A 25,888-nucleotide genomic window follows, 5' to 3' on the forward strand; every position below is an offset into this window, starting at 1 on the left:
CTGTGTCAGGATTAGCTTCAAAGGGAGTGAAATTCTCTTTCCCTAAAAGATCACTTTTGTTATCTGTATGAGATTCCCCTCAAATTCTCAGTTAGGGAGGTGTCTAAGCAACTGAAGCAGTCATGGAGCTTTGCATAAGGCCAACTCCTTTTGTGGGATGCCAGGCTGTAGGGGATCAGTTTTAGATAAACTATACCTTCCCTGGAGGGACCTTGCCAATAATCTACTTAGTGGCAGTTATACGTTTCATCATAGAGAAAGCAGCAATTTATTTACACAAAAATAAACAACTTGAATTTCAACTTCATTTGCCGTCCTTTCTCTGTTATGCCACTGTCAACACTTACTGAATACTTTATACTCCATTAAAGTGTCACACATCACCACCTCTGACCAAAGAACCCACTTCTCAGTTAGAGAAATAAGGCGAAGGGCTGATTCCTACGGAAAGTGCCTGTATTCTCATGTATCTTTCATCCAGAAGCAGCCGGCCTATTAGAAGTGCAATAGTCTACGGACTTGGAGACTCCAACTGGGGACAAATACTGTGCAAAGTTTGGGTGTTGTCCTGCCAATGTGGTGTGTGCTCTGACCTCAAAACCTAATGCTGCTCTTTCTCCCACAGACTAAAGACTAGGATCTAGAGATGGCAGTGACATTTCTCAAAACTATAGGGAAGGATCCACCCACAAAATTTTTGGTTCTCATCCCCATGTTCCTGGAATACAGATTTTATTATCCAAGAGAGGAATTCTTCCTCTTGGGGACACCCACATCCCTTAACCTCTTCATTCCTTCCTCTCCCTTCTCCTATCATCTTCTAGACCAACTCAGGTATTTCCATTCACTCAGTGCTTGCCATGGCTTTGTGCATACTTCCAGGAGTCACCCTGGGGTGCATTTGCCCCACACCCTGGGGTTCTTGCTAAGGTGTTGTGATGCTTAATTTTATGTGTCAATTTGACTGGGACACAGGGTGCCCAGATATTTGGTTAAACATTATTCTGGGTGTCTTTGTGAGGGTGTTTCTGGAGGAGATTAACATTTGAATTGGTAGACTGAGTAAAGTGGTTTCCCTCTCCAGTGTGGGTGGGCTTCTTCCAATTCATTGAAGGTCTGACTAGAAGAAAAAGGCAGAGGAAGGGAGAATTCCTCTCTCTACCCGACTGTCTTCGAGCTGGGACATCGTTCTTCCCCTGCCTTTGGACTCAGCCTTGAGCTGGAACTTAGGCCATCCGCTCTCCTGATTCTCAGACCTTTGGTCTCAGACTGGAACTATACCCTTGGCTCTCCTGGGTCTCCAGCTTGCAGAGTGCACAACGTGAGACCGCTCAACCTCCATAATCACGTGATCCAATTCCTTATAATAAATCTCTTATATTGTTAAAAGACAAACTAAGGCATATTAAAAATTTTAAGAGTTTATTTGAGCAAAAATCAATTTGAATTGGGCAGTGGCCAAATCGACGGGGGCTAGGGGAAGATTTTTATAGAGAAGATACGGAAGCAAAGCAGGAAAATTATTTGATTGTTTTATAGTTTAAACAGTTGCCTTGTTTGGGAAAGCCTAGTTGACTGTGATCTTTTGTCTTTCGCTTTAGATTTCTTAGCCTTGAGGCACTTACAGGCTTAGGTTTTGGCTGCCAAGGCATTAGAATCACCTCAGTCTGATGGCTTTCTTGTTTAACTAATTTAACAATTTATATACAGATGGTCCTCGACTTACGATGGTTATGATTTTTTGACTTTACAATGGTGTAAGAGCAATATGCATTCAGTAGAAAATGCATTTTGAATTGCGCTCTTTTCCCTGGCTAGCGATATGCGGTCCCATCCTCTCTCATGATTCTGGGCAGCAGCAGTGAGCGCGGCTCCCAGTCAGCCACGTGGTCCAAGGGTGAACAACTGATACACGAACAACTATCTGTACCCAAACACCCATTCTGTTTCTCACTTTCAGTACGGTATTCAATCAGTTACATGAGCTATTCAACACTTTATTATAAAATAGGCTTTACATTAGATGATTTTCACCAACTGTAGGCTCATGTAATTGTTCTGAGCACATTTAAGATAGGCGAGGCTAAGCTATCATGTTTGCTAGGTTAGGTGTATTAAATGCATTTTTGACTTACAATATTTTCAACTTACGATGGGTTTATTTGGACCTATCCCCATCATAAGTGGAAGAAGATCTGTAAAAAAATTGAGTTTGCTTCTCTAGAAAACCCAGACTAATAGAAAGTTAAATCCTATGTCATGAGCCGGTACCCCTAAGCAATGATTCTTGTCTGACCAGTTAGTTCTACGTTCTGTACACATTGATCAAGTACCCTCCGTATTCAACCCCAATCAATTGAATGAATCCCAATTCAATTCATTGGTACAAGCCAATGAATTCTTGCAATTCTTTTTTGTATAGTATCTTTTCTCCCGTATCAGGCCCAGCATGTCCCCTGGAAGTTTATGCAGGGAATTAATTCTAGTTATTGGACTGGCAGCCAGGATAGGATGTAGGGATTGCTTCAGAGGAGAGCGTTTGTTGCCTTGTAGGGAAGAATCTTCTGCACATTTTCCAGCACAGCAGAAGGGCATGCTCTTACCAGGGAAAGATGAATCACCACTGCAAGCCCAGGGGATCCAAGGGTGAAGGATGCAAAGTCAATATCCTCAGGCGTATCCATCCAGATTTCCCCAACCCATGCTTCAGGATGCCCAGTGTGGCCCTGGCTTTCACATTATGGACCTGCCTTGACTGAGCATTCAAAGGTCTCTCGAGCCCTGTGACTCTAAGAACTAGGTTTTCAGCCTGCTGTTCAGCTATGACCTTCCACTGGGGGAGATAAGGGTCTCTTTGTAAGGACAGAGAGGCCCTCTGGCTCTGACATTTACCTATTACCTACAGGCACACACATATCTATATATCTGTATCTATCTGTCTATATCTATATCTATCTATATATCTATATCCACATCTATGTCCATATAGAAAGAATCCATACTTTGGTTTTTAAAAAAGGTCACACTGAGCAATATTTCATAGTGTCAAGGTTAAATTTCCAAAAAAGATATTGCTATAATATATGGATTATACTTTCATTTTTTTTGTGTGTGTGTGAGGAAGATCAGCCCTGAGCTTACGTCCATGCTAATCCTCCTCTTTTTTGCTGAGGAAGACTGGCTCTGAGCTAACATCCGTTGCCAATCCTCCTCCTTTTTTTTTTTTTTCCCCAAAGCCCCAGGAGATAGTTGTATGTCATAGTTGCACATCCTTCTAGTTGCTGTATATGGGATGTGACCTCAGCATGGCCAGAGAAGTGGTGCGTCGGTGCGCGCCCGGATCCGAACCTGGGCCACCAGTAGCAGAGCGTGCGCACTTAACCGCTAAGCCACAGGGCTGGCCCTGGATTATACTTTCTGAAACAAACAAATCTCTCAAGCTATCCTTTTGGGTTAATATACTTTTTGTTTGATAGGGCTAAAAAATGCATAAAACTTTAAGAAACACTAGACTGATAACTAGAAATAACGTGTACAAGAACCCAATGAAAATAGCTCCATAGTTTTGTACATGTGTATTTCCACCTTTATTGAAATACATGGTGAAAAAAATTGGGAACACAGCTTTCGGAATAAGCTTCTCTTGTATACAAACACCAGTGTGAATGCACATATGGGGCAAGGCTGGTGTGGGGAAAGTTAACAAGTTGAGATTTGCATCATATTTTAAAATTATTTTTCTTAATGACAATACAAAATTAAAGTAAATCAATAAATTTCATTGTGGAAATGAAACTCACATAAGAGGTTTATGGAGAAACATCTGTTTTTCTGTTTTTCCTTCCTGTTCTGACAGTTTTGAAAGGGCTCTGTGGAAACCGTCTGCAGTCTGGATGGAGGAAACCTACTAAACGTGTGGCTATCTGGCACCTGACATTGGTTTGTCTTCTCCAACTTCTATTTCAGATGTGTCCTTATTTAGCTTTGATTCCATTTCTTGAAAAAAGTTGGTTATCAAATTAAATACAAGAGCAATCCAGGCAAGACCATGGAGATTCCAAATTAACAATAAGATTGAGTAAGTGAAGTCCTGACTCTCTTTCATAGGATTTGAAACTAAAGATGAGAAGCAAATAACATGCAAATAATCAGATGGTGACTTTTCCCCATAAGATTTTCTTTCCATTCATTAATACCTAGAAAAATGCCTCCTTTTAGAATCTGATCTTGAAAACAAATTAGGAATTAAAATAAAGCATATCTAAAATTATCACAGCTTTCAAGGAATGAATACAATTTAAATTACAAATATTCAGATTCTTTTCATTTCTTAGAGCACATCTGGAGGTTGAAAAATTCTCTTCCTCTTTGAAAATTATCCTTTTGAATATCACAATAAGTATAATATTTTGCAATGAGGTAATTTATTTATCATTGCTACTGCTAGGAAAGCTTTAAAATGAGGGAAGGAAAAAAATAAATATATAACACAAAATCATTTAAAATGGGATTCAGATTTTGTTGACAAAAATACAGTACCTTTCATTGTGCCACTTATCTGTATTTCTGAGTTTAAAATTCTATAAATTCATTAATTTGTCATTAAATCTTGGGAGAACTTTTTGAAGAAGGAAAAGAAAATCTCTCATAATTCAATCATCTTAATATGGCAAATATGGTAACTTTTACATTCCCTTCAGGTCCTGTCATTTATTTTTTATGATTGCAACATACAAACATGAGGAGGTACTGCTGAAAGAACGTGAACTCGGAAGTCAAAGAGAAGTAACCAGAGACGGATAACACAACGAACACACTGTCATTTATCACAGGAATACAATTTAACTGTGCTGATTAGAGCACGAAATAACAGGAAATATTTTAAATCACCAGACATTAAATTGTTCAATGTTCATCTCTAACTTCAGAAATTAACTAGAAAAGATTTATGAAGCATAATTATCAGAGAATAAATTGAAGAAATATAATTGGAAGGCTACACTCACTTTTGGTTTAAAATGATATTTGGTTAATTGTGCCTGATGTAGCTTCTTCCAAACACCACCTCCCTAAAATTATGCGCTTGCGCACACGTGCACACACACACACACACCAATAAAAGCAAAATATGCCTAAGACTGTGAGTCCCATCTATTGCTATAATCTGAGTGCCATAACCTAAAAAGCAAATGTAATGAACTTCTGCATTAGTACGTAGAAAGACACAAGAGATAGTCAGACCTACACTAACAAAGAGAAGAAACTGGATAAGCTACAAAATCATAGTTTTATTAAAAAAAAATCAGAGAACAGAGGACATGAAAAAGAATCCTAAGTGAATTAAATTTTAGAAAGTGACAAGCCCTTCCTATGAGAGAAGATATTCACGGCTGCTTGCATTCCTGTAGAGTGATACCCTCTGTGGGCATCTCGGGGCAGGAGAGGCTGTCCACTGGAGCCTGGAGGCGGGGTAAGAGAGCTGAGGGACTCTGCCTGAAGTGTATCAGGCCTTCACTGAGTGAAGGCAGCAGCTGGCAAAGGGGGGAAAGCTGGGGACTGGAGAGCAAAGAGAACACCCCAGGAAACCAAATAGCTGTGGCATGGCTGCAAACTAAAGAAAGACCTCCCATGATGGTGTAGAGGCTCACCGGTACCCAGCTCCCAAGACTTGCTGAAGGGTTTGTCTTCATCCAACTCTCAAACTACTCTAAGGCAATGATGAACTGAATCTGACTAAAGCTGCAACAAAACTCAGATCCTGATCATCTAAAGATTCAATAGTCTCACCCCATCCCCACACCGTCTGCCCTTACTAGAAGCCTGGAAGAAGAAGGAGCGTGCCTTTTTCTGAAGATAAATATTGTCTGCAGTCTCCACTGCTCTTTACACACAGGTTGGCATGAAAAAAAAAAAAAAACTTAGGGAAAGAAGAAGTAAAATGTGACACAAAGGAAAATGCAGTCAACAGTCTTAGAGATGGACGAAGTATTAGAATTATCAAATAGACATTTAAAATAACTATGACAAATATGATAAAAGATATAGTGAAAACAGTGGATATCATGTAGGAACAGTTGAGGGGATTTCAGCAAAGAGATGGAAACTCATGGGAAGCAAATGGAAATGCTAGAAATGAAAACACAGAATTGGAAGTGAAGAAATCATTAGATGGGCTCAGCCTGGCCAGAGCAAAGGAAATCATCAGTAAAACTGAAGATAGTCCAATAGAAATTACCCAAAATTAAATACAAAGAGAAAAAAAGAGTTTAACAAAAAGGACAGAATCTCCAGGATCTCAAGGTGAAAATCTTTGGGACCTTGGACTATGCAAGGAGTTCTCAGATATGATGTGAAAAGCATGATTCATCAAGAGGAAATGATAAGTTGTATCTGATCAAAATTAAAAGCTTTTGCTCTGCTTTTAAGGAAAGTTATAGACTGGAAGAAAATATTTTCAAATCATATATCTTACAAAGGACTTGTATCCAGAATATATAAAGAGTTCTTGAAACTCAATAAGAAAACAAATAAAAGATTTGAACAACATTTCAAAAGAAAAGGATGCAGATTTCAAATAAGTACATGAAAAGACAGTCAACATCATAGCCACTAAGGAAATGCAAACTAAAACTGCTATCAGATACTCTACTAATCTATTAAAATGGCTAAAGTAAAAAATATGGCACAATACCAAGGTTGCACAATGACTGGAATTCTCCTATATTGCTAATGGGAAGGCAAGTGTTACAGCCATTTGGAAAACAGTTGGAAAACAGTCATTTATCATATGACTCAACAATTTCACTCCTGGCTATTTATTCAAGATAAATGGAAACTTATGTTCATTATAAAAACCTATATGTAACTGTTTATCTAATGTAAGATGTTTATATAATGTAAAAGGGTTATTCATAATTGTCCCAAACTGGAAACAACCCAAATATCTCTCATCTGGGGATTGAATAAACAAATGGTACATACCTTACCATGGAAACTACTCAGCAATAAAAAAGAATGAATTATTGATACATGGAACAATAAGGATGAATCTCAAATGCATTATGCTAAGTAAAGAAACCACACTAAAATTTCTGCATACTATATGATTCCATTTAAATGACATTCTGAGAACAAATAAATAGTTGCCAGGGATTAATGGGAGGAAGAGGGGTTTGATTATAAAAGGTTACCACAGGGAAATTTGGCTGTGTGTGTGATGGAAACATTCTGTATCTTTTTTGTAGTAATGGTTACACAATTCCATACCTTTTCAAAATTCATTGAATTGTACATGAAAAAAAGTGAATTTTACTGTCTGTAAGTTAAAAAAAAGAAGCAACACCTAAAAATAAGCAAAATATTTGGAAAATATTCACATAAGGAGATACATGAATGGCCAATAAGCACGTAAAAATTATTATTAAAAATAATAACTAACCTTATTAGTTACCAGGGAAATGCAAATCAACCCCATAATTTCATGGCCATGTAATGGTCAAATTAAAAAAAAAGATATCAAATATTAGTAAGTCTGTGGAACAATGGGAACTCTCATACATTGCTGATGAAAGTATAAAATGACATAACCCCATTAAGAAAATTTTAAGCTTTATTTTATAAAGCTGATATACATCAACCTATGATCCAATAATTCCATTATTACCTAATTACTCAAGAGAAATGAAAATATGGATTCACAAAAGCTTGTATGAAAATGTTCATAGTAGCCTTATTTATAAAAGCCAAAAACTGGAGATGACTCAACTGTCCATCAAGAGGAGAAAAAATTGTGGTATATTCATGCAATGTAATACTACATAATAACACAAAAACCATGAACTCCTGATGCAATAACACAAATGAATCTCAAAAAGATGTCAAGCAACTCTAGACAAACACAAAAGAATACGTACTCACTGCTTCTATTCATTTGAAATCCTAAACACACAAAATAACTGCTGATAGAAACCAGAAAGTGGTTGCCTCTTTGAATGAGAGGGAATTGTTATATAAATGAGCCAAAGGTGGCCTCTGTGTACTGCCTCTATGTTTATTTCTTCACAGAAGGCTGGGCCACTGGCTCAAAAGCCCACCAGCACCAAACTCAAATTATTCCATATCCAACTGTTTTATAAATAGGCCAAATGAGTAGATTTTTAGCCACTTAGACCGGCCTGCTTTGCACACCCGTGAAGCTGCACCTAACATCCGGTAGCCGTCGATGAGGTAAACCCTGTAGCTATAAAAGCCTCCACACTGCTGCGTTTTGGAGCTCTCCGACCCTGAGACCTCTGATTCTCTGCTGCCTCAGAAGTTCCCTTACCCTCCTCTCCTTCAGGGTAGTGGCCCCCACGCTGTAGTCTCTGGAGGGTCTCATGCTGTGAGGCATTTACCCCACGTGTCAAAGTGTAACCCAAATAAAGCTCATGCTTGCTACTGCCACCTCACCGTCATATTCTTTTCCTCGATCAACTCTGAAATCTCCTGAACTCACTACAGGAATTGATTGTATAGGATCACAAGAGTACTTTTGAGGGAAGGGATGTAATAAATAAATAATAATGTAATAAATGTAATAAAAAAATAAAAACTTCATTTTTGGTATTTGACTGCTGACAGTTTCTAAGCCTTATCCCTCCTTCTTTCCCTCTTGTCCCACAGCTGGACAAACGTATAAGAAAGCCCACACACTCCCTCCCTTGGTGACGGTGGGAAATTCAACCATGCCAGCCCTGGTCCAGGCATGGGAGCTCTCATCCCTTCCCCACTCTTCAACACAGTAAGAGCCAAAGCCAGTCACTCTTTCTTGCTCTCTTAAGAAATTTTCAGACCTGCTTGGAAGTCGTCCTGCTCTACTCAGAAAGCCTCATTATGTGAGTAACAAATCTCTTTATACCACTACTACACACTACTCTACCTACCACACTACACTGCTACTACACACTTACACTCTTGGTGTGTGTGTGTGTGTGTGTGTGTGTGCACGTGTATGCGTGTGGCATCATCTCAACATCCAAACCAATTTGAGTTGCGAGGTCTATCCTGCCTCTGAAGAGTGATCACAACTTGGAAATATTCTATGTCTTGTTTTCTGAGTGGTTACACTGAGGTATACATTAACCAAATCTCATAGAACTGAACAATTATAATCTCTGTATTTCACTATAGGTAAGTTGTATCTCAATGTTAAAAGAAAGCATATTTAAAGAAACTTCTATTTATGGTATTGGCAGCCAAGGATATTTGGACCAACTTTCCTTGCTGGAAACAAATAAAAACGTTTGATTCATGTTTAAAAATCATGTTAAGGTCATTGGAAAACATAAAAATTTGGGAATCTACTAGACCATATTATGAGCACCAGAGGAGCCTAACCCACTTTTTCCTGGAAACCATTTTGCTATTCTAAAACACTAGGGCATTGATTCTGGCAGCCTCCTGTGGTGTGGTGAAAGCAACATAAATCAATTCCCAATATGAAACACTCTTTATATTAAGCTGGGATCCTAAGGGGCTATATCTTTAGGGTATATTTGAATCAGAAATAATCTCATCAGGCATACAAACTAGCAGAAAAATATCCTTATCCGGGAGAAAAATCGATCAGTAGAAATAGACCCAGAAATGATAGAGAATATTGAATTAGCTGACAAGGACTTTAAATCAGCTGTAAATAAAATGTGAAATTTTATTTAAAATAAATAAATTCCAATTTCTGAAGAGTTTTTAATGACTTAGGGGAAGCCTGAGGATATAAAGCTACATAAAAAGATACAGAATTACATTATATAATTCTAATTATGTCAAGTAGGTGAAGATTTTTAAAAATGCATAGATTTCAGGTAACATGTTAACAGGAGCTGCTACAATTACATTTTGATTTTTTCCTGCTTATTTACACCAAGCCATGCTTTCTAAAATTTCTTCAATGAGCATTGGAAACTTTTACGTCTTTGAAAAGTTTTTTATTTTTTTATCATTCTTTTTACTGATAGGAGAATGAGATTTTTAAAAAGGTGAGTACTAGGCTTCATAATATAAGATGAAAAGTTCTATTATAAAATTAGGGGCAAATTTCTAAGGGAATGCGAAGAAAGTACCAATTATCTTTACTTTGAGAATCCAGAAAAATGTAACAGAGACTCTTCTGAGTGATATTTAAAAATTGTTTTTAGATTTTTAGGCCTATATCCTCAAAATATGTTTATTTATTCAAAATTATCAACTATATGTTAAATATTCATAATTCAATTTTTAGTACTATTTAGATTAAAAATAAATATAGTATGGACACTTTCATTTCTGGATAGGATGGAGTAGCTTTTGATGGAAAAATGCTCCAGTTGAGAACAACTGGAAAACTCAGATAAATTAAAAACAAAATAAAACGAAGTCATATGTTTAAAGGCACTAGAGAGCTGCTAAAGCAATGAAGACTAGAAGGATTAGGGTTACTGGTAGGGGAGATAGGCAGAGAATCTGCAGCCGCTTTTTCCCTTGGGTCTTTTGCTGATTCTGGGCATAGGCAAGAGGCTGTGGATCTGGGCTTTGTCTAAGCGGAAGAATACTGCTGAGGAACAGAGAAATTGGCAGAGCTTTTGGTAGTCTTATGTGGTTGGATTGATAAAATTGGAGATCTGATGGGTCTCAAACCTACAGCATATTTTCCCCTCCAATACATTGCCACATTCTGAAGCTGCATGAGGTGGAGGGCAAAAAGGCAAGCCAAAACCCTTTAAAAGGTTTTGGAACAGAAGAGTTTTTGGTAGATTCAAGTACAAAGAAACAAATATCTGACTTCAAGACCAACCTAAAGGAATGGCCTTGTTAATACACCAGGCTTTCATTTGAAGGTCTTGAAGAACCAAGATTTAGAAACAGGAAGAAACCAAAGGGAAACTAAGCCTTACCATATCTGCAATCCAGCCTCAAATAAGATCATTCCCTGAGTGAATTAAGGTGTTTGGTTATAGTCCCCACACTCCTATATCTCCATATGCCTAGCAGAGGAAAGAGTAAAACTTCTCTGGAGGAAAATAACATTACTGGAGCATCTATAATTTTTAAAATATACAGTGTCCAGCTTCCAACTAAAAATTATCAAGCATTACAAGAGACAGAACCATGTGGCCAAAAATCAGAAGAAAAAAAAGACTATAAAGTTGACCCATAGGTGTTCCAGATATTGGAAGTAGTAGATAAGAACTTTAAAATAATTATGATTGTTATATTTTAAAAATATAAGATAATATGGGAAAATAGGTGAAAAGAGGAAGGATTTCACCAGAGATTTGGAATCTACCAAAAAAGGAGGAGATTAAATGGACATTTTAGAGCTAAAAAAAATCATATTGAAATTAAGAACTCATTAAATGGATTTAAAAGCACATTACATATAGCAGAAGTTAGAATTAGTAAACTAGGAGACAGCCTAATAGTAAATATCCTAAGTGAAGTCAGAGAAAAAAATGGAAACTGCAGAAAGCACATTAGAACATGTGAAACCCTGTGAGTAGGTCTTACATTCTTGTTTATTGGAGTCCCAGAAGTAAGAGAGAGAGAGAACAAGGAATAATCAATATTTGAACAGATAGTAGCTGAGAATTTTTCAAAACAAATGAAAGATTTCAATTCCTCATTTCAATAATCTCTGTGATCCCCAAGGAGAATAAATACAAAGCAAACCACTCTGAGGTAGATAATAGTTAAATTGCTGAAAACCAAAACAAAAATAAAAGCTTAAAAGCAGGTTGGGGCAAGTGTGAGGGAAAGGCTCCTGACCTCAAAGGATCAACAGTAAGACTAACAGCTGCCTCATCAGCAGAAATGATGGAAGCCAGAGACAATGGAACAGCATCTTTAAAGCACTGAAAGAAAATAACTGCCAACCTAGAAATCTATACCCAAAATGATTTATGGGCCATTTTAATCTTGATTCAAAGATGTTTATGGAAACATTTAATGTCTGTATGGCTCTATCTCCTTTTCCCATCTTTATTTCAGGGAGGAATTTGAGCTTGGCCTTTATCTTATCTCTCAAAGAAATCTGTTATCATTTCTATTTTATGCTTTATTTTACATCCTGTTTCAATCTGTTCCGGTGTTAGCTAATCTTATTTCAAGATTATTAAGACTCACCTATTGTATAGTCTCCAAAACCAATAGCACTTATGGTGGTGAATGAATAATAAATTCCTTCAATATAAGTCCAGTTCTCTAATGACATGAAAACAAATGGTGGTAATGCCAGAAACAAAAGTGATCCCATCATAATGAAAAACAAGTTCTTCCAAAGATAAATATTTTTCTAAAATGTATTAGAGAAAGAAATGAAATGTTAGCAGTTATATCACAAACCAATAGCATTCAAAAACTATTGTTTGCTCCACTAGCTTAGTGTTCTTATTTACTCCTTCCTTGCTCAGAGGCTTGGAGTCCTATAAAGAGACGATTCTTTGAATAATCCTGCCTCTGGGAGTACGTCCAGGCTCTACCACTCTACCTCCTGTCATCCTTTGTTTTGTCTTCTCTTGTCTTCTCTCTTGTTCTTTCTTTCCTATTCTCGAAATCCGGATTATGATTTAAGATTAATTTCCATGTGACACTTTAAGGCCCCCTCATCCTTCTAAGGGGGGACAATTGCCCTTGTCTAGATATCAGGCTACAGTTCCCCACTACTCTGGGCTCTGCCCACACACCCCTACCCTAGCCCAGGACACCCAATTTGGACACAGCTCCATACCTTCCTGCCTGCTTGGATAATAAGGCAAGTTAGACAACTGTCAGCTGGAAGATAGAGCACTATTGGCATCAATAAATATATCATTTATTGTTTAGAGAGCCCCACAGAACAAACTATATTTACATTTCCAAACAAAATCAAGACATTCATCTTATAATTTCTTATTTATCTATTTGTTTTTATCATGTGATTCAAGTCTCTACTCACTTATTATAAAGTCATCATTTATCATTCATGCAGCATCTTTTGCTCATACTCTGGCCGGCATTATATGAGATGCAAGGCAAACAAAGGAAAAAAAGACATATTCTAGCCCTTAACCAAGCTTTGATAAGTAAATAACCATTTAGAAAATGTTTTTCATTTACGTATGTAAATATCATTTACTTATATTTACATATAATTTACTTCACAACACCAGGAACTGAGAATTCTAAGTACCACAATGACAGGGCTGATTTTTAAAAATACTATTGCATAAGGAGATTTATGTTTTGATAGTAATTTGTTTTAGTGGTCACATTAGAGCCTGAGGTGTACTGTATTTTCTTTTGTGACAGTACAATATTCTAATCTAATCTGTAGATTATCCTGAATACTAGAAAAGAGGGATACATGAGGAACATGGCTTTGGAATCAACCAAACTTGGAAGGGCTCCAACTGGGAACCTCCCCAAAACCCTCCTGGATGGTACAGGAAAAAGGGCAGCAGACAGACATTTGGTACACATTTTGTAAATTTTATTCTTTTGTGGAATCAGGGAGTAATTGTGTTGAAGCATTCATTTCTCTTCAAGCATAATGAAAATGTTCTTATTTTATTAAATTAAATCACATTCAGGCAGAAGTTGAGCATTTAAAATGGTTGGGAATTTCTCATTTGAATTCCGCTAATATCTAGTACAGTGTTTACAAGCCTTTCTGGGGGGTGTGGATGGGCCAGGTTGCTGAACTTTATTTGAGAGGGGAAATAGAACAAATTGGATTTGGCCCTGTTGGGATATAGTCTTGTCATTGATTGTGGACCATTTTGATCTGTTTTCAAGGCTTCTGAGGAGGACCACATCAGAGAGGTGGGTATCTGCCCATCTCCGTGACTATGTGGGTTTGTGGGAGAAGGGAGAAAAGTTGGTGAAGAGGTCCCTTGAAATCGTGGCAGATTTCCCTGAGAGGCACATCAGCACCCCTGACTGACCACACCCTGTGCCTTCATGTCCACCGGGTAACAGAAGAAACAAAAAGGCTGAGAAAAGCCGGCTCCCGGTGAGGGCCAAGCGCTGTTCCCACTCCACGTCCTCCCCACCATTCAGTCAAGTTCAGGCACACTCCAGGCTCAAGGGCTAGATGTGTGGTCCATGTTTCTATCTTTTGGGAGTTTCTCTCTCTTTGCAGTCCATTATGGGCTGAATTTTGTTCTCCTCAAAATTCATATATTGAAGCCCTAACCCCCAGTATCTCAGAATGTGACTGTACTTGAAGATAGGGCTTTTAAAGAGGTAATTAAGCTAAAATGATGCCATTAGAGTTGGTCTTAATCCAATCTGATTTATGTCCTTATAAGAGGAGGAGATTAGGACACACAGAGAGATACCAGGGGCCCACGTCCTCAGAAGGAAGACCATGTGAAGAGGCAACAAGGGAGTGGCCATCTGCAAACCACGGAAAGAGGCTTCAGGAGAAACCAAATCTGATGACACTTTGATCTTGGACTTCTGGCCTCCAGAACTGTGAGAAAATAAATTTCTGTTGTTTAAGCCACCAAGTCTGTGGTATTTTGTTATGTCAGTTCTAGCAAACTAATATAAACTTTTTATCCCACAGGCTGAAAGATTTTGTATCAACCTGGAGGCTACACTGCCTTGAGAAGCCTTAGCTCTCTATCAGTATTTAGGCAAACACTCTTCTTTTGGAGGCTTGTTCTTCCCTGACAGGCATTTGTCTAAACTTGCCTTTCCCTCTCATCAGAGCTCTACATGAATGTGGGCCCAGGGGAGCAGAGAACAAAGAAGCCACTCAAGTTTGACTAAAGTTCTTTTTGTGGTCCATCCTGAGTCACCACGAGACCACATCCATTTGGTCTCAGAACTTCAAAGTTATATAAAGCACACACTTTCCTGGTCTTTCTCCATCTGAATAAATCTATCAAAGCCATCATGGATTGGTGGTTTTAGCAAAAATGGACAAGATTCTTCAGGCATGCTTCTTTTATCCAATTTTTTATTGTATATCTTGTCCTAAGCTCAACGCAATTCACATAGCCCTTTTTCATTTCCTAGGCATGAGAAATATTCCTGGATCTGTATATACTGTACAGAGTAGTGGTGTGGAAAGAACCATGTAAGTTAGATTTAGATTCTGACGTTAGAAGTCCCAGCTGCCTCACAGTTCCTCTCTACTGAGTTTTAGATAGTAATAGTATCCCTGCCTGCTTTGTGGGGTTGTCATGAGAACCAGATGATAACGTTGTAAAACTAAACTACATGCTATAAATCTCCAAACAAATATTTATTCATATAATGACTTTTAAAGAAATTCAGATATTATACTCTTCTCCAAAAGAAAGACAAAGTCCTCTGTTGTCTGCTGAGGCACCACTCGGCCCCAAGTATTTCAAAATGTTTAGACTTAGTTTCTTGATCTCACTGTGTCCCTGTGTCCCCATTTATGAAACAAGATTACAATAAATCAGTTTTTACATATTTAACTTTTAGAGTGAATAAAGTAGTGTTCTGTAGGCCAGGGAGTTATTACAGTCAAGGATGGGGCAATAAACAAAATGTATATGGCAAAATCCCTGGCCCCTCACTGGGAAATAAAACTCCTTTATACAATAATATATAACTAGCAATAAAAAAAAAGCCACTAACTGTTGAATGCTAAAGACAATAAAAATTCACATGCACCCCCAATAACATTAAAGATTTGCTAGATGTCTAAAAAGGATAAAATGATTAGAAGTTGTATGTAATATATATATAGTTTTTTCTTTTTAAAATGCTTCATTATCATGACAAATCTATCTTAACTACTATTGAAGTTTGGTTTAAAAGTTTGCGAATGGTTTAAATTATTAATATAAATATAATTTAATATGATATTATAATTGGAGATACATTACAATAATAATTCTAACATAAGTAAATTATGAAAAATACAATGGAATATAAAAGTCATTAGACTTAATTAGGTAGCTCTTTAAAATTCCATCACAGAGAGGTGTCCATAATAATTTTCAAGCTAAAGAGATAATGTGATCTATTTTTTATTTTAAAAAATCCTGTGTAGAAAGTGATGTCAGCATCATGGTGGCATAAGACACCCCTGTTTTTATCCCCCCCGCCCCCCAACAAAAATTTGATATCCATCCATGAACAAAAGTGCCATTGAGGGAGCTGTGGGATCCAGCACCATTGGCCAAGAGAAAAGTCTTGCCCACTTGTGTGTCAGGTAGTAGGCAGACAGACCTTGGTCCGGGCTGTGGACCCTGCAGTGCCCTAGAAATATCTCCAGCTTGTCTTGCCTGCGGTCTGAAAGCCTCTGGTGAACACTGACTTAGACTCATCCTCAGATGAGAGAGCATTTGTGAAAGTCTAGGTTTCCAGAGGAGAAATTCTAGCACTCTTTTGGAGCCAAAAAACCCAAGTTTAGACGCACTGGAATGGGTATGAGGAACAGTCGACTTTACCTGCATCACCCCTGCCCCAAAGCGGCACAGCTTAGGGCCAAGGAAGATCTTCCTCGACCTGTGATTTCTTCCGTGGGGGACGGGGAGCATGTGAGCGAGCGCCCAGCTTCCGCAGCTGTGCCCGATGCGCCAAAAGGGCTCATTTCTCTCTGACCCCAGAGCAGTGAATGGTGAGCTACACGAATGTGGGGCGTGAAGAGGCAGGGAGAGTGGCAGATAGAACTCTTGGAGGACATTACAGGGACATAGATCCTAACTGCCTCACAGATGCCAAGAAGAAGCCCACCCATGTGCCACTGGGAACGCCTCTCGGGCCCACGCACTCCCAGGGCTCTGTGTCTCACCCACACCCCTCCCTACCCTGTGGCCAGCTCCCTGAGTGCACTCCCGACAGCAGCACAGGCCGGCTGGCTAGGAGCAAGTGCAGAAATCAGCCAAATACACGGACCGGGGAGAGACCGCAAACTTGAGCTTTAGCGCCACCTTTGGGAAAACAGAAGAGGGTGTCTGCGCTTGGCCTGATGCCTTGATCTAGAGAAGGCGTACAAGCTTGAGAACTCTGCCACAAGAGCGAGCAAGAAGCATGGAACAGGTGTACATGTGGAAGGTCTGAGAGAACCTCGGAATCTCTAGCAGGGCTGGTGGAACATATTTCTATCCGGAAGGCAGTTAGCAAAGACTGGAGGAGATGACTGCTACTTCAAACGTGAAGACAGCAACGCCAACGTCAAAGAACATGAAAAATCAAGGTAACGTGACACCACTAAATGATCACAATAATTTCCTGGTAACCAAATCCAAAGACACAGAGATTTGCAATTTACCAGATAAAGAATTAAAAAAAAAAAAAAAAGACAAGAGAAAACAAACGCTGATGAGGCTGTAGAGAAAAAAGAACTCTTGTAGCTGTTGGTGGGAATGTGTAATTGGTACAGCCATCATGGAAAACGGTATAGAGGTTCCTCAAAACGTTAAAAATAAAACTACCATACGATCCAGTGATTTCACTTCTGGGTATGTCCAAAGGAAATTAAAACAGGATCTTGAAGAGATATCTGCACTCCCACACTCACTGCAGCATTATTCACAACAGCCAAGACATGAAAACAACCTAAGTGTCCATTGACAGATGAATGGATCAAGATGTGGTATATATACAATGGAATATTTTTCAGCCATGAGAAAGAAGGAAATCCTGCCATTTGTGGCAACATGAATGGACCTTGGCGGCATTATGCTAAGTGAAATAAGTCAGACAGCAAGACAAATACCGTATGATCTCACTTATATGTGGAATCTAAAAAAGCTGATCTCATAGAAAGAGAGAGTAGAATGGTGGTTACCAGAGACTGGGGGTGGGGGAACTGGGGAGATGTTAGGCAAAAGGTATAAACTTCCAGTTATAAGATGAGTAAGTTCTGGGGATTTAATATACAGCGCGATGATTGTAGTTAATAATACTGTGTTATATACTTGAAATTGCTGAGAGAGTAGATCTTAAATGTTCTCACCACAAAAAAGAAATGGTAATTATTGACGTGATGGAGGTGTTGGTTAATGCTGTGTGGTAATCATTTTGTTATGTGGTATCAAATCAACATGATGTACACCTTAAACTTACACAATGTTATATGTCAATTATATCTTAATAAAGCTGGAAGAAAATCCTGTATACATATATGTTTGTATATACATAGAGAAAATTCTGGAAGGATATACCATGAACTCTTTTTAGCTTAGTGATTTATTATGAGGTATTAATATAAGTCAGAATCCAATCATGTGTCCCATCCCTCCATTCTGCCAAAAGTAACTACTATACTGACTTATATAGGAATCTCTTCCTTGTATTTCTTTATGGCAGTGGTTCTTTTTTTGTTTTTTTGTTTTTGTTTTTTGGTGAGGAGATCAGCCCTGTGCTAACATCTGCCAATCCTTCTCTCTCTCTCTCTTTTTTTTTTTTGCTGAGGAAGATTGGCCCTGGGCTAACATCCATGCCCGTCTTCCTCCACTTTATATGGGACGCTGCCACAGTGTGGCTTGCCAAGCAGTGCGTTGGTGTGCGCCCGGGATCCAAACCTGCTGACCCTGGGCCGCTGCAGCAGAGCGCGCACACTTAACTGCTATGCACCATCGGGTCGGTCCGGCAGTGGTTCTTAAAGTGTGATCTACAACTCTCAGGAACCTGAGACTTTTATGGATATCTGCAAGATCAAAACTGTATTCATAATAATACTAAGACACGACCTGCCTTTTTTATTGCGTTGCCGTTTGCACTGATGGTGGGCAAGCGGCTTCCACCTCCCCAGGAATCAAGGTGGTGGCAGCTGACTATGCCAGCACTCATCACATTCTGGAGCATCCGGCTCTCACAGTTAGAAAAAGCAGCCAGCTTCACTTAAGAATGTCTTAATGAAGTAGTTAAAAATTAACTTTATTCAATCTTGAGTCTTGAGTACAGGAATTTTTAATATCTGTAAAATTAATTAAGTAATTTTTCTGAAAATTAATTTAATATTCTGGGGAAAAAAGGGAAAGTATGCTTAAAGCACTTCTGCTGCTTAGTGAGGTATTGCAGTTTTCCTGGAGAAGATATATAAACAAAAGCCCTTAAGGGTTCTCAATAATTTTTAAGAGTGGACAGAGATCCTGAGACCAAAAGGTCTGAGAACCACTGCTTTATGGCTATATCACCATACATGGATCCTTAGATACTTCAATTTAGCTTGCCCATTTATTTTCATTTGATATGCTTTTTAAGCTCCTCCCACTTTTAAACACAGGTATAGCTGACAAAAATAAACTCTGGGCAATGTCATAAGTTTTGACATATGTACCTACCTGTGAAACCATTATAAGATTAAGATAATGAATTTACCCATCAACTCTAAAGGTTTCCTCATGCCCCTTGATGATCCCACTGCACCCCATTCCCATCTCTGACCTTAGGCACTAACAGGTCTGCATTCTGTCAGTCTACGTTAGTTTGCATTTCCTTGAATTTTCCATAAATGCAAACATGTGCTAGGCACTCCTTTTTGTCTGGCTTCTTTCAGTCATAATAATTATTCTGAGAGTCATCCATGTTGTGGAGTGTATCAATAGTTCATTCCTTTATATTGTCCTTATATCATCCTTATGATAAGTCATATTCCAGTATATAAATAGATCACAGTTGTTTATTCATTCACCTGTTGATGGACATTTGAATTGTTTCCAGTTTTGAGCTATTAAAAATAAAGCTGCAATGAACATTCATGTTCTAGTCTTTGTAAGGACATACACTTTCATTTCTTTTGAATAAATACCTAGGAGTGAAGTGACTGAATAATAAGGTAGATGTATGTTTAATTTTTTTAAGAAATTGCCAAAAACTGTGTCTCAAAGTGATTATACCATTTTACATGCCCACCAGCAGTATAGGAGAGTTCCAGTTCCTCTAAATCCTCGCCAACACTTGGTGCAGTCAATCTTTTTATTTTGAGTTATTATGTTAAGTGTGTATTGGTATCTTATTGTGGTATTATCTTGCATTTTCCTAATGACTAATACTTGGCGTATTTTAATGTGCTTGCTTGCCTAGTGTATATCTTTATTGGTAAAGGGTGTATTAAAACATTTTGCCCATTTAAAAATATTGAGTTTATTTTCTTAATATTGAGTTTTAAGAGTTCTTAAATATTCTGGATGCAAGTTCTTTTATTGGGTATAGGATTTGCAAATATTTTCTCCCAGTCTATAGCTAGTCTTTTCCTTGTTTTAACAGTTTCTTTTGAAGAGCAGAACTTTTTAAAGTGTTAATCTTGCTGAAGTATTAATTAGGCTTTAGGTCAGTGTTTCTTAAACTTTAGTGTTCATCTTAATCACTTTCAGGGCTTGTTAAAACAGACTGATGGGCCCCATCCCCAGAGTTTCTGATTCAGGACTCAGGGGCGGGGGCTGAGAATTTGCATTCTTAACAATTTCCAGGTAACATTGATGCTGCTATTCCTGGGACCACACTTTGAGAACCACTGGTCTAGATCAGAGTTTCTCAACCTTGATACTACTGACATTTTGGACCCAATAATTCTTTGTTGTGAGGGCTTGTCTCATGCATTATAGGATCTTGAGGAGCATCCCAGGCCTCTACCCACTACATGCCAGTAGCTCTCTCCTCCTGAGTTGTAACAACCAAACGTGCTTCTAGACATTGCCAATTGTCTCCTTCGAAGGCAAAATCATTCCAGTTGAGAACCATTGGTCTAGATCCATGGTTCTCAACCTTCTTGCACACTGGAATCACTTAGGGAGTTTTAAAAGTTCTTTAGGGTTCCACCTTCTAGGATTTGAATCAAATTGGTCTGGAGGGGGCCGAGGCATCAGGATTTCTCTTTTTTTTGCTGAGGAAGACTGGCCCTGGGCTAACATCCATGCCCATCTTCCTCTACTTTATACGGGATGCCGCCACAGCATGGCTTGACAAGCGGTACATCAGTGCACACCCAGGATCCGAACCTGCGAACCCTGGGCCACCGAAGCAGAGCACTCAAACTTACCACTACACCCCCAGGCCAGCCCCAGCAACAGCGTCTTGAAAAGCTCCCCCAGGTGATTCTAATGTGCAATCACGGTTGAGAACCATTGGACTAAACTCAGAGTAGATCCTACAGTAATCATAGACCTGCAAAAAGAACACAGAGAAATAACAAAGTGGCGCCCCACATAGTGAATGACTCCGCCCCAGGGCAAGGACTTTGATGACATCAGTGATTAATGAGATTCTCACCTTGCCCACCTCCTCCCTGGACTCTCTGAAGGGGACCCCTTCTTTATATTCCTTTACAGAAAATAAAAATGGCTTTCTGAAGAATGTCAACAACTCAATTTAGTAATAAATTCTCAATCATTTTAATAAATAACTGTATTTCTAATTTTCTAAAAAGTGTAAAACCTGTGCTAATTACTCAGTTGGCCACACATGACTCAACTTGATATGTGGACAAAGCCTTGGTCCAAGCATCTCTGGGGTTATTGCCAGCACTGCCACTAATGCTCTGGGTGATCTTTAGTAAGTCACCCAGCCTTTATGACATATTTTCCTGTTCTGTAAAATAAAAGAGTTGACTAAATGACTTCTGAGAACACTTAGCTCATACACAATTCACCACTGCTCATCTTATGATAAGTTAAATGATTAAAGGCAAATTACCCAAGAGGAAATAGATGGTCTCTTGAACACTGGATTTTCTCACTTCTGTTTTATAATATAGAACAGCTTGTTTTTTCTACTTTTAGAAATTTCATTCAACATGAGTTCAATAAATATAAAGTGTCAAATTCCTAGTCAGTCTAAGGTTGTGAATACACATAATATGTATTTTTAAAAAAACAAAACTTCTCTACCAGATATGCGTGTGTGTATGTTTGTGTGTGTGATTGTGTAGAGAGAGAGAACGAGAGAGAACTTACCTCACTTATTCCCTTATGTTTAAGGTAGTTTCCAAGTTTTTCAAATGGCAGAGAAACTAATTTACCAATATTTTTAAAGAATATGATAGTTAGGGGGATTCCAATTGCAGCAAAGACAACACAGAACATCTGTCCACCAGCAGTTCTAGGAAAAATTGTCCCATAACCTGATGAGAGAGAAAAGATAAATGCAATGCCCCCTCAATATGGCAACTTGGTATAATGTGCACATTTGACATTAGGCTTTGAGGGCAAAATTTTCAGTCATTGGTATTCTAAGAGCCCCAGCACACACAGTACATATTAAAAAATGAACAAAAAAACCCCCAAAAAAACCAATGACTCAACTAGATCTTATCCTAAGAAAATAATCAAGAAATGTGAGCTAAAATAAAAAAGGGTTTTCACAGTGTCAGTATTTCAAATTGGAATCAGCATAAATGTTCAACACTAGAGGAGACTGATCGGGTACAATATGGTATATCAATATAACAAAGTCCTGTGACAGCTCTAAGAATTATAGTGAGGTACATATGACACAGAAAGATACTAACGACATATTGCTCTGAGAAAGAAGTCCAGAACTGCTTAATGACATTACATATATGAAGAACTTTTATGACAAAAGGTTAACAGTTATTGTGTGTGGAGTGGTGAGATTATGGTTAATTGTTTAAAAATTGTGTTTTTCTGTTTTCTGAGTTTTCCCTACATTTAGCACATTCTACTCCTGCAATTAAATAAAACGTTAAGAGCACTTACTTTAGGAATTGACTAATTTTAAGAATGCATGCTGCAGTTTATGCTCTTGGGCCCTCACTCAGATTGCCTTGACCCCTCTGGTCACCCACCCCCAGGCGCCAGGAGTATTGGCTGCTGAGGCAGTCGCCTCCTTCTCTTGAGAACTGTCCTTAGCCCAATGGAGCTGCCTCATCTGGAGGTTTGCCCACCTCAAACCAGAAAGTGCTAGTATCACCAGCGACTGACACAGAGATAGAAGAGGTCAGTCTCTACCCCAGGGCACAACTCCTGCCCAGGGCTACCCTGCTGGTTAGACGGATGTACATGGTTATACAGCCATTTGTTGATTTACCAATTTTATGTTGTATTTTTGATAGGGAAGATAGGGATTCAACTCCTATAACCACCTTCTTCCTCCTCCTCTCCATGTTTGGTATTTACTTTATATTGCTACTTTTCATTCTTCTACGTTGGCCTTTGTACTTCTAAACAATATTCTTAAACCTCTTTTTAAATTTTCTTTGTAAATTCTTGATTCCTGGTATTGGACCGTGAGGGTGTTTCCCCCCCTATCATTTTCTCACTCTCTCCTTCATGTCTTCATCATTTCACATTCCAGTTTCTTCTTTTTTATCGTCCTCTATGGTAACATTACATGCTTTTCTGCAGCTACAACCTACCTGTTTTGGGAGCTCCTTATTCTAAATTTTTTTTTTTTACCTCAGTCATGGGCCCTTTTGTGCCTAAGAGTTAGTGACGCCGCTTTTTGGGGAGTGGAAGAAGAGAATTCAGTCCCACTTGACTTATTTGGGGACATTTTTCTAGATTTGAAACACTTTTTGTTGAAATGTAGTGGGGGAACAGGTTTTCTTACTCCACACTCTTCCTGGTTCAGAGACCGTATTCTCAAGCCAAGATTTTAAGGGACCCAAGTGTAGGGAAAGAGAAAAATTGTCCTTTTCACAGAGAGCCAAGAATATTGCCAGCTTCCCTCCTTTATCTTGGTGGACTTAGTTCCAGAAGGTCTGCTGCCCCTTAAACTAACTACTTTATTTCATTAAACCTAAGATACCACATAAAAATATGGACAGTATGTAGACAGTACCTTATGCAAAACATTTATAAAATATTTAACTTCCTAACTGGAAAAAAAAGCACAATACCTACCTATTGTGGATAAGATGATTAAAGAAGTTATAAAAGAGTTTCCAAAAGTCCAAAGGAGAGCATTAGTCTTATTTCCTATGAGAGGTATTCCTGATAATATGAGAGAAGTCATCGTCTACAAATTAAAATAGAAAAAACAGAAACAAAGTCTGAGGTTGTCTAATTTATATTTCTTCAAGTAGAATACTAAAGAAAATTAGTTCCATTTAGTTGGATTAAAACCAAAACCCACATTTAATTGGGTCAAATCGGAAATTTTCCTTAGGATCGGGTGAAACAGAAATGCGTATGGTGATAACTTATAATGGAGCACCTCATTTGTTTTAGTGGTTTCAACCCTTTTAGAAGTTGTATGTGGGTTGGATATGTGACTATAACAATATTTTTTGAGGAAATTTGTGATTTCCAGTGATTTGTGATGTGTTTAGATTTAGCACAATGATTAGAATGTTAATAAAGTTCAATTATGTTCAAAAATTTAGCAAATCTGGGTCAAAGATAGCTGCAGAGAGACTTCAGTTTAAGCAAACTGAAATCATGAGAGATACAGGGAAAAAAGATATAAGAACACAGTAATTTTATCACATCATTGGAAAATAAGAAAGGAGTTAACAAGAGGGCCAGCAATTTCTGGAAAGTCTAAAATACATAGAATTCTGTTAATGAAAGAATTTCAGCCAAATAACGTCACAATCTAAACAGCAAAAGTAATGACCTATTCGAGATGTGAATGTCTTTATTCCCTAAACAGCCCTGAGAAACTGCAGATACAGAGTCGGGAGGAAGGGAAAATGGGAATGGAAAGTGGTACAATGAGCAAAATGATTAAAAGGCTTTTTTCTATGCTTCCTGATTCTTTACAGAGGGCTAGAATGAATCTGACACTAATATATGCTAAAGCGGACATGATTAGCACAGGTATGAGAATGGAAGGAAGGAAGGAAATTATCGAGTTCCTATAAATATAGATTCCCAAATTCTAAATAAAATATTATTAAATCAAATCCAGCAGAATTATAAAAGAATACATTATAACTAAAGGAATGCAATAAATGTCTAACAATAGGAAATCATTAAAAACGTAATAAAGATGAAAACTCATATATTAACCATATCAATAAGTACAAAAACAGCTAAAATGAAATAATAATTTTAGAGAAATATTTTGTGTTAGAAATAGAAACAAAATGCTTTAATTTGATATACAGTAACTGTAACAAACCCCAGCAGCTTCATGCTTGATGGTATTCTAATTAAAAAGCAAGTAAGAATGTCACTCTGAGAGTCACAGAGCAATTTAACAGCAGAAGTAAGATCCTAAAGACTTCAAATATTGAAGTAATTGGACAGAGAATATAAAATATGTTTAAAATGTTTAACTAAATAAAAGGTATTAGAGACATGTAGGAATATAATATTAACAAGAAAGACCACACAAATTTAAAGAGGATAAAACAGAACTTTTAGAAAGAAAAAATATAATCATTGAAATTAAAAATTCAAAACATCACATACAACGGAGTCAGAGAAAATAAGTAAATAAAAGATATATTTAAATGAATTACTCAAAATACAGCTAAAAAGGCAAAATAATGGAGAAAATAAAAGAAGGATTCAGAGATACAGAGGATAGAAATAATAGGTCAACCATAGTGTTCATTTTTAAAGAATTAGTGGCTCAGCATTTCCTAGAGTTGATAAGAGAAACAAATATGAAGACTCAAGAAGCAAACCCTAAGCAAAATAAAAACAAAAGTCACATCTACACTGTTGAATAAAAACAGCAAAACAACAGCGACCAAGAGAAGTTCATAAAATCAGAGAAGATCTCTGATGCCAGAGAGAAAAGATAAGTTACCTACAAAGGATAGGCAATTAGATTGATGGAAACTTCTTAAAAGCAGCTGAAGGAGCCACAAAATAATGGAATAATGTCTCTCACGTTCTGAAAGAAAACAATAGTCAAACTAGTATTGCATACTCTGCTAAAGAATGTTTCAAGAAATATGATGAGATGAATATATTTTTAGACCAAAACAAAATAAACACAAAAGAGTGTTCTCACTAGCAGACTCTCCTGAGAGAAATTTCTTAAAGATATA

The 25,888-nt window shown here is 37.8% G+C and overlaps 1 protein-coding gene across 1 annotated transcript in view; it reads right to left on the minus strand.

Annotated features, from left to right (window-relative positions):
- Positions 1-3,919: 3,919 nt before the first annotated feature.
- The window catches only part of LOC147913940 (potassium channel, subfamily K, member 16-like), a 29,853-nt gene continuing 7,884 nt past the window's right edge, over positions 3,920-25,888 (minus strand). The window contains exons 3-6 of the mRNA XM_087447776.1: positions 23,787-23,901; positions 21,879-22,045; positions 12,139-12,307; positions 3,920-4,116 (exon numbers count right to left, since the gene is read on the minus strand). Of these exons, the coding sequence (XP_087303902.1) occupies positions 3,920-4,116; positions 12,139-12,307; positions 21,879-22,045; positions 23,787-23,901 (648 nt within the window). The remainder of the gene's footprint in view (positions 4,117-12,138; positions 12,308-21,878; positions 22,046-23,786; positions 23,902-25,888) is intronic.

This window comes from Ceratotherium simum, chromosome 24 (genome assembly GCF_057802395.1).
Source record: "Ceratotherium simum simum isolate JZ-2026a chromosome 24, ASM5780239v1, whole genome shotgun sequence".
Lineage (NCBI taxonomy): Eukaryota > Metazoa > Chordata > Mammalia > Perissodactyla > Rhinocerotidae > Ceratotherium > Ceratotherium simum.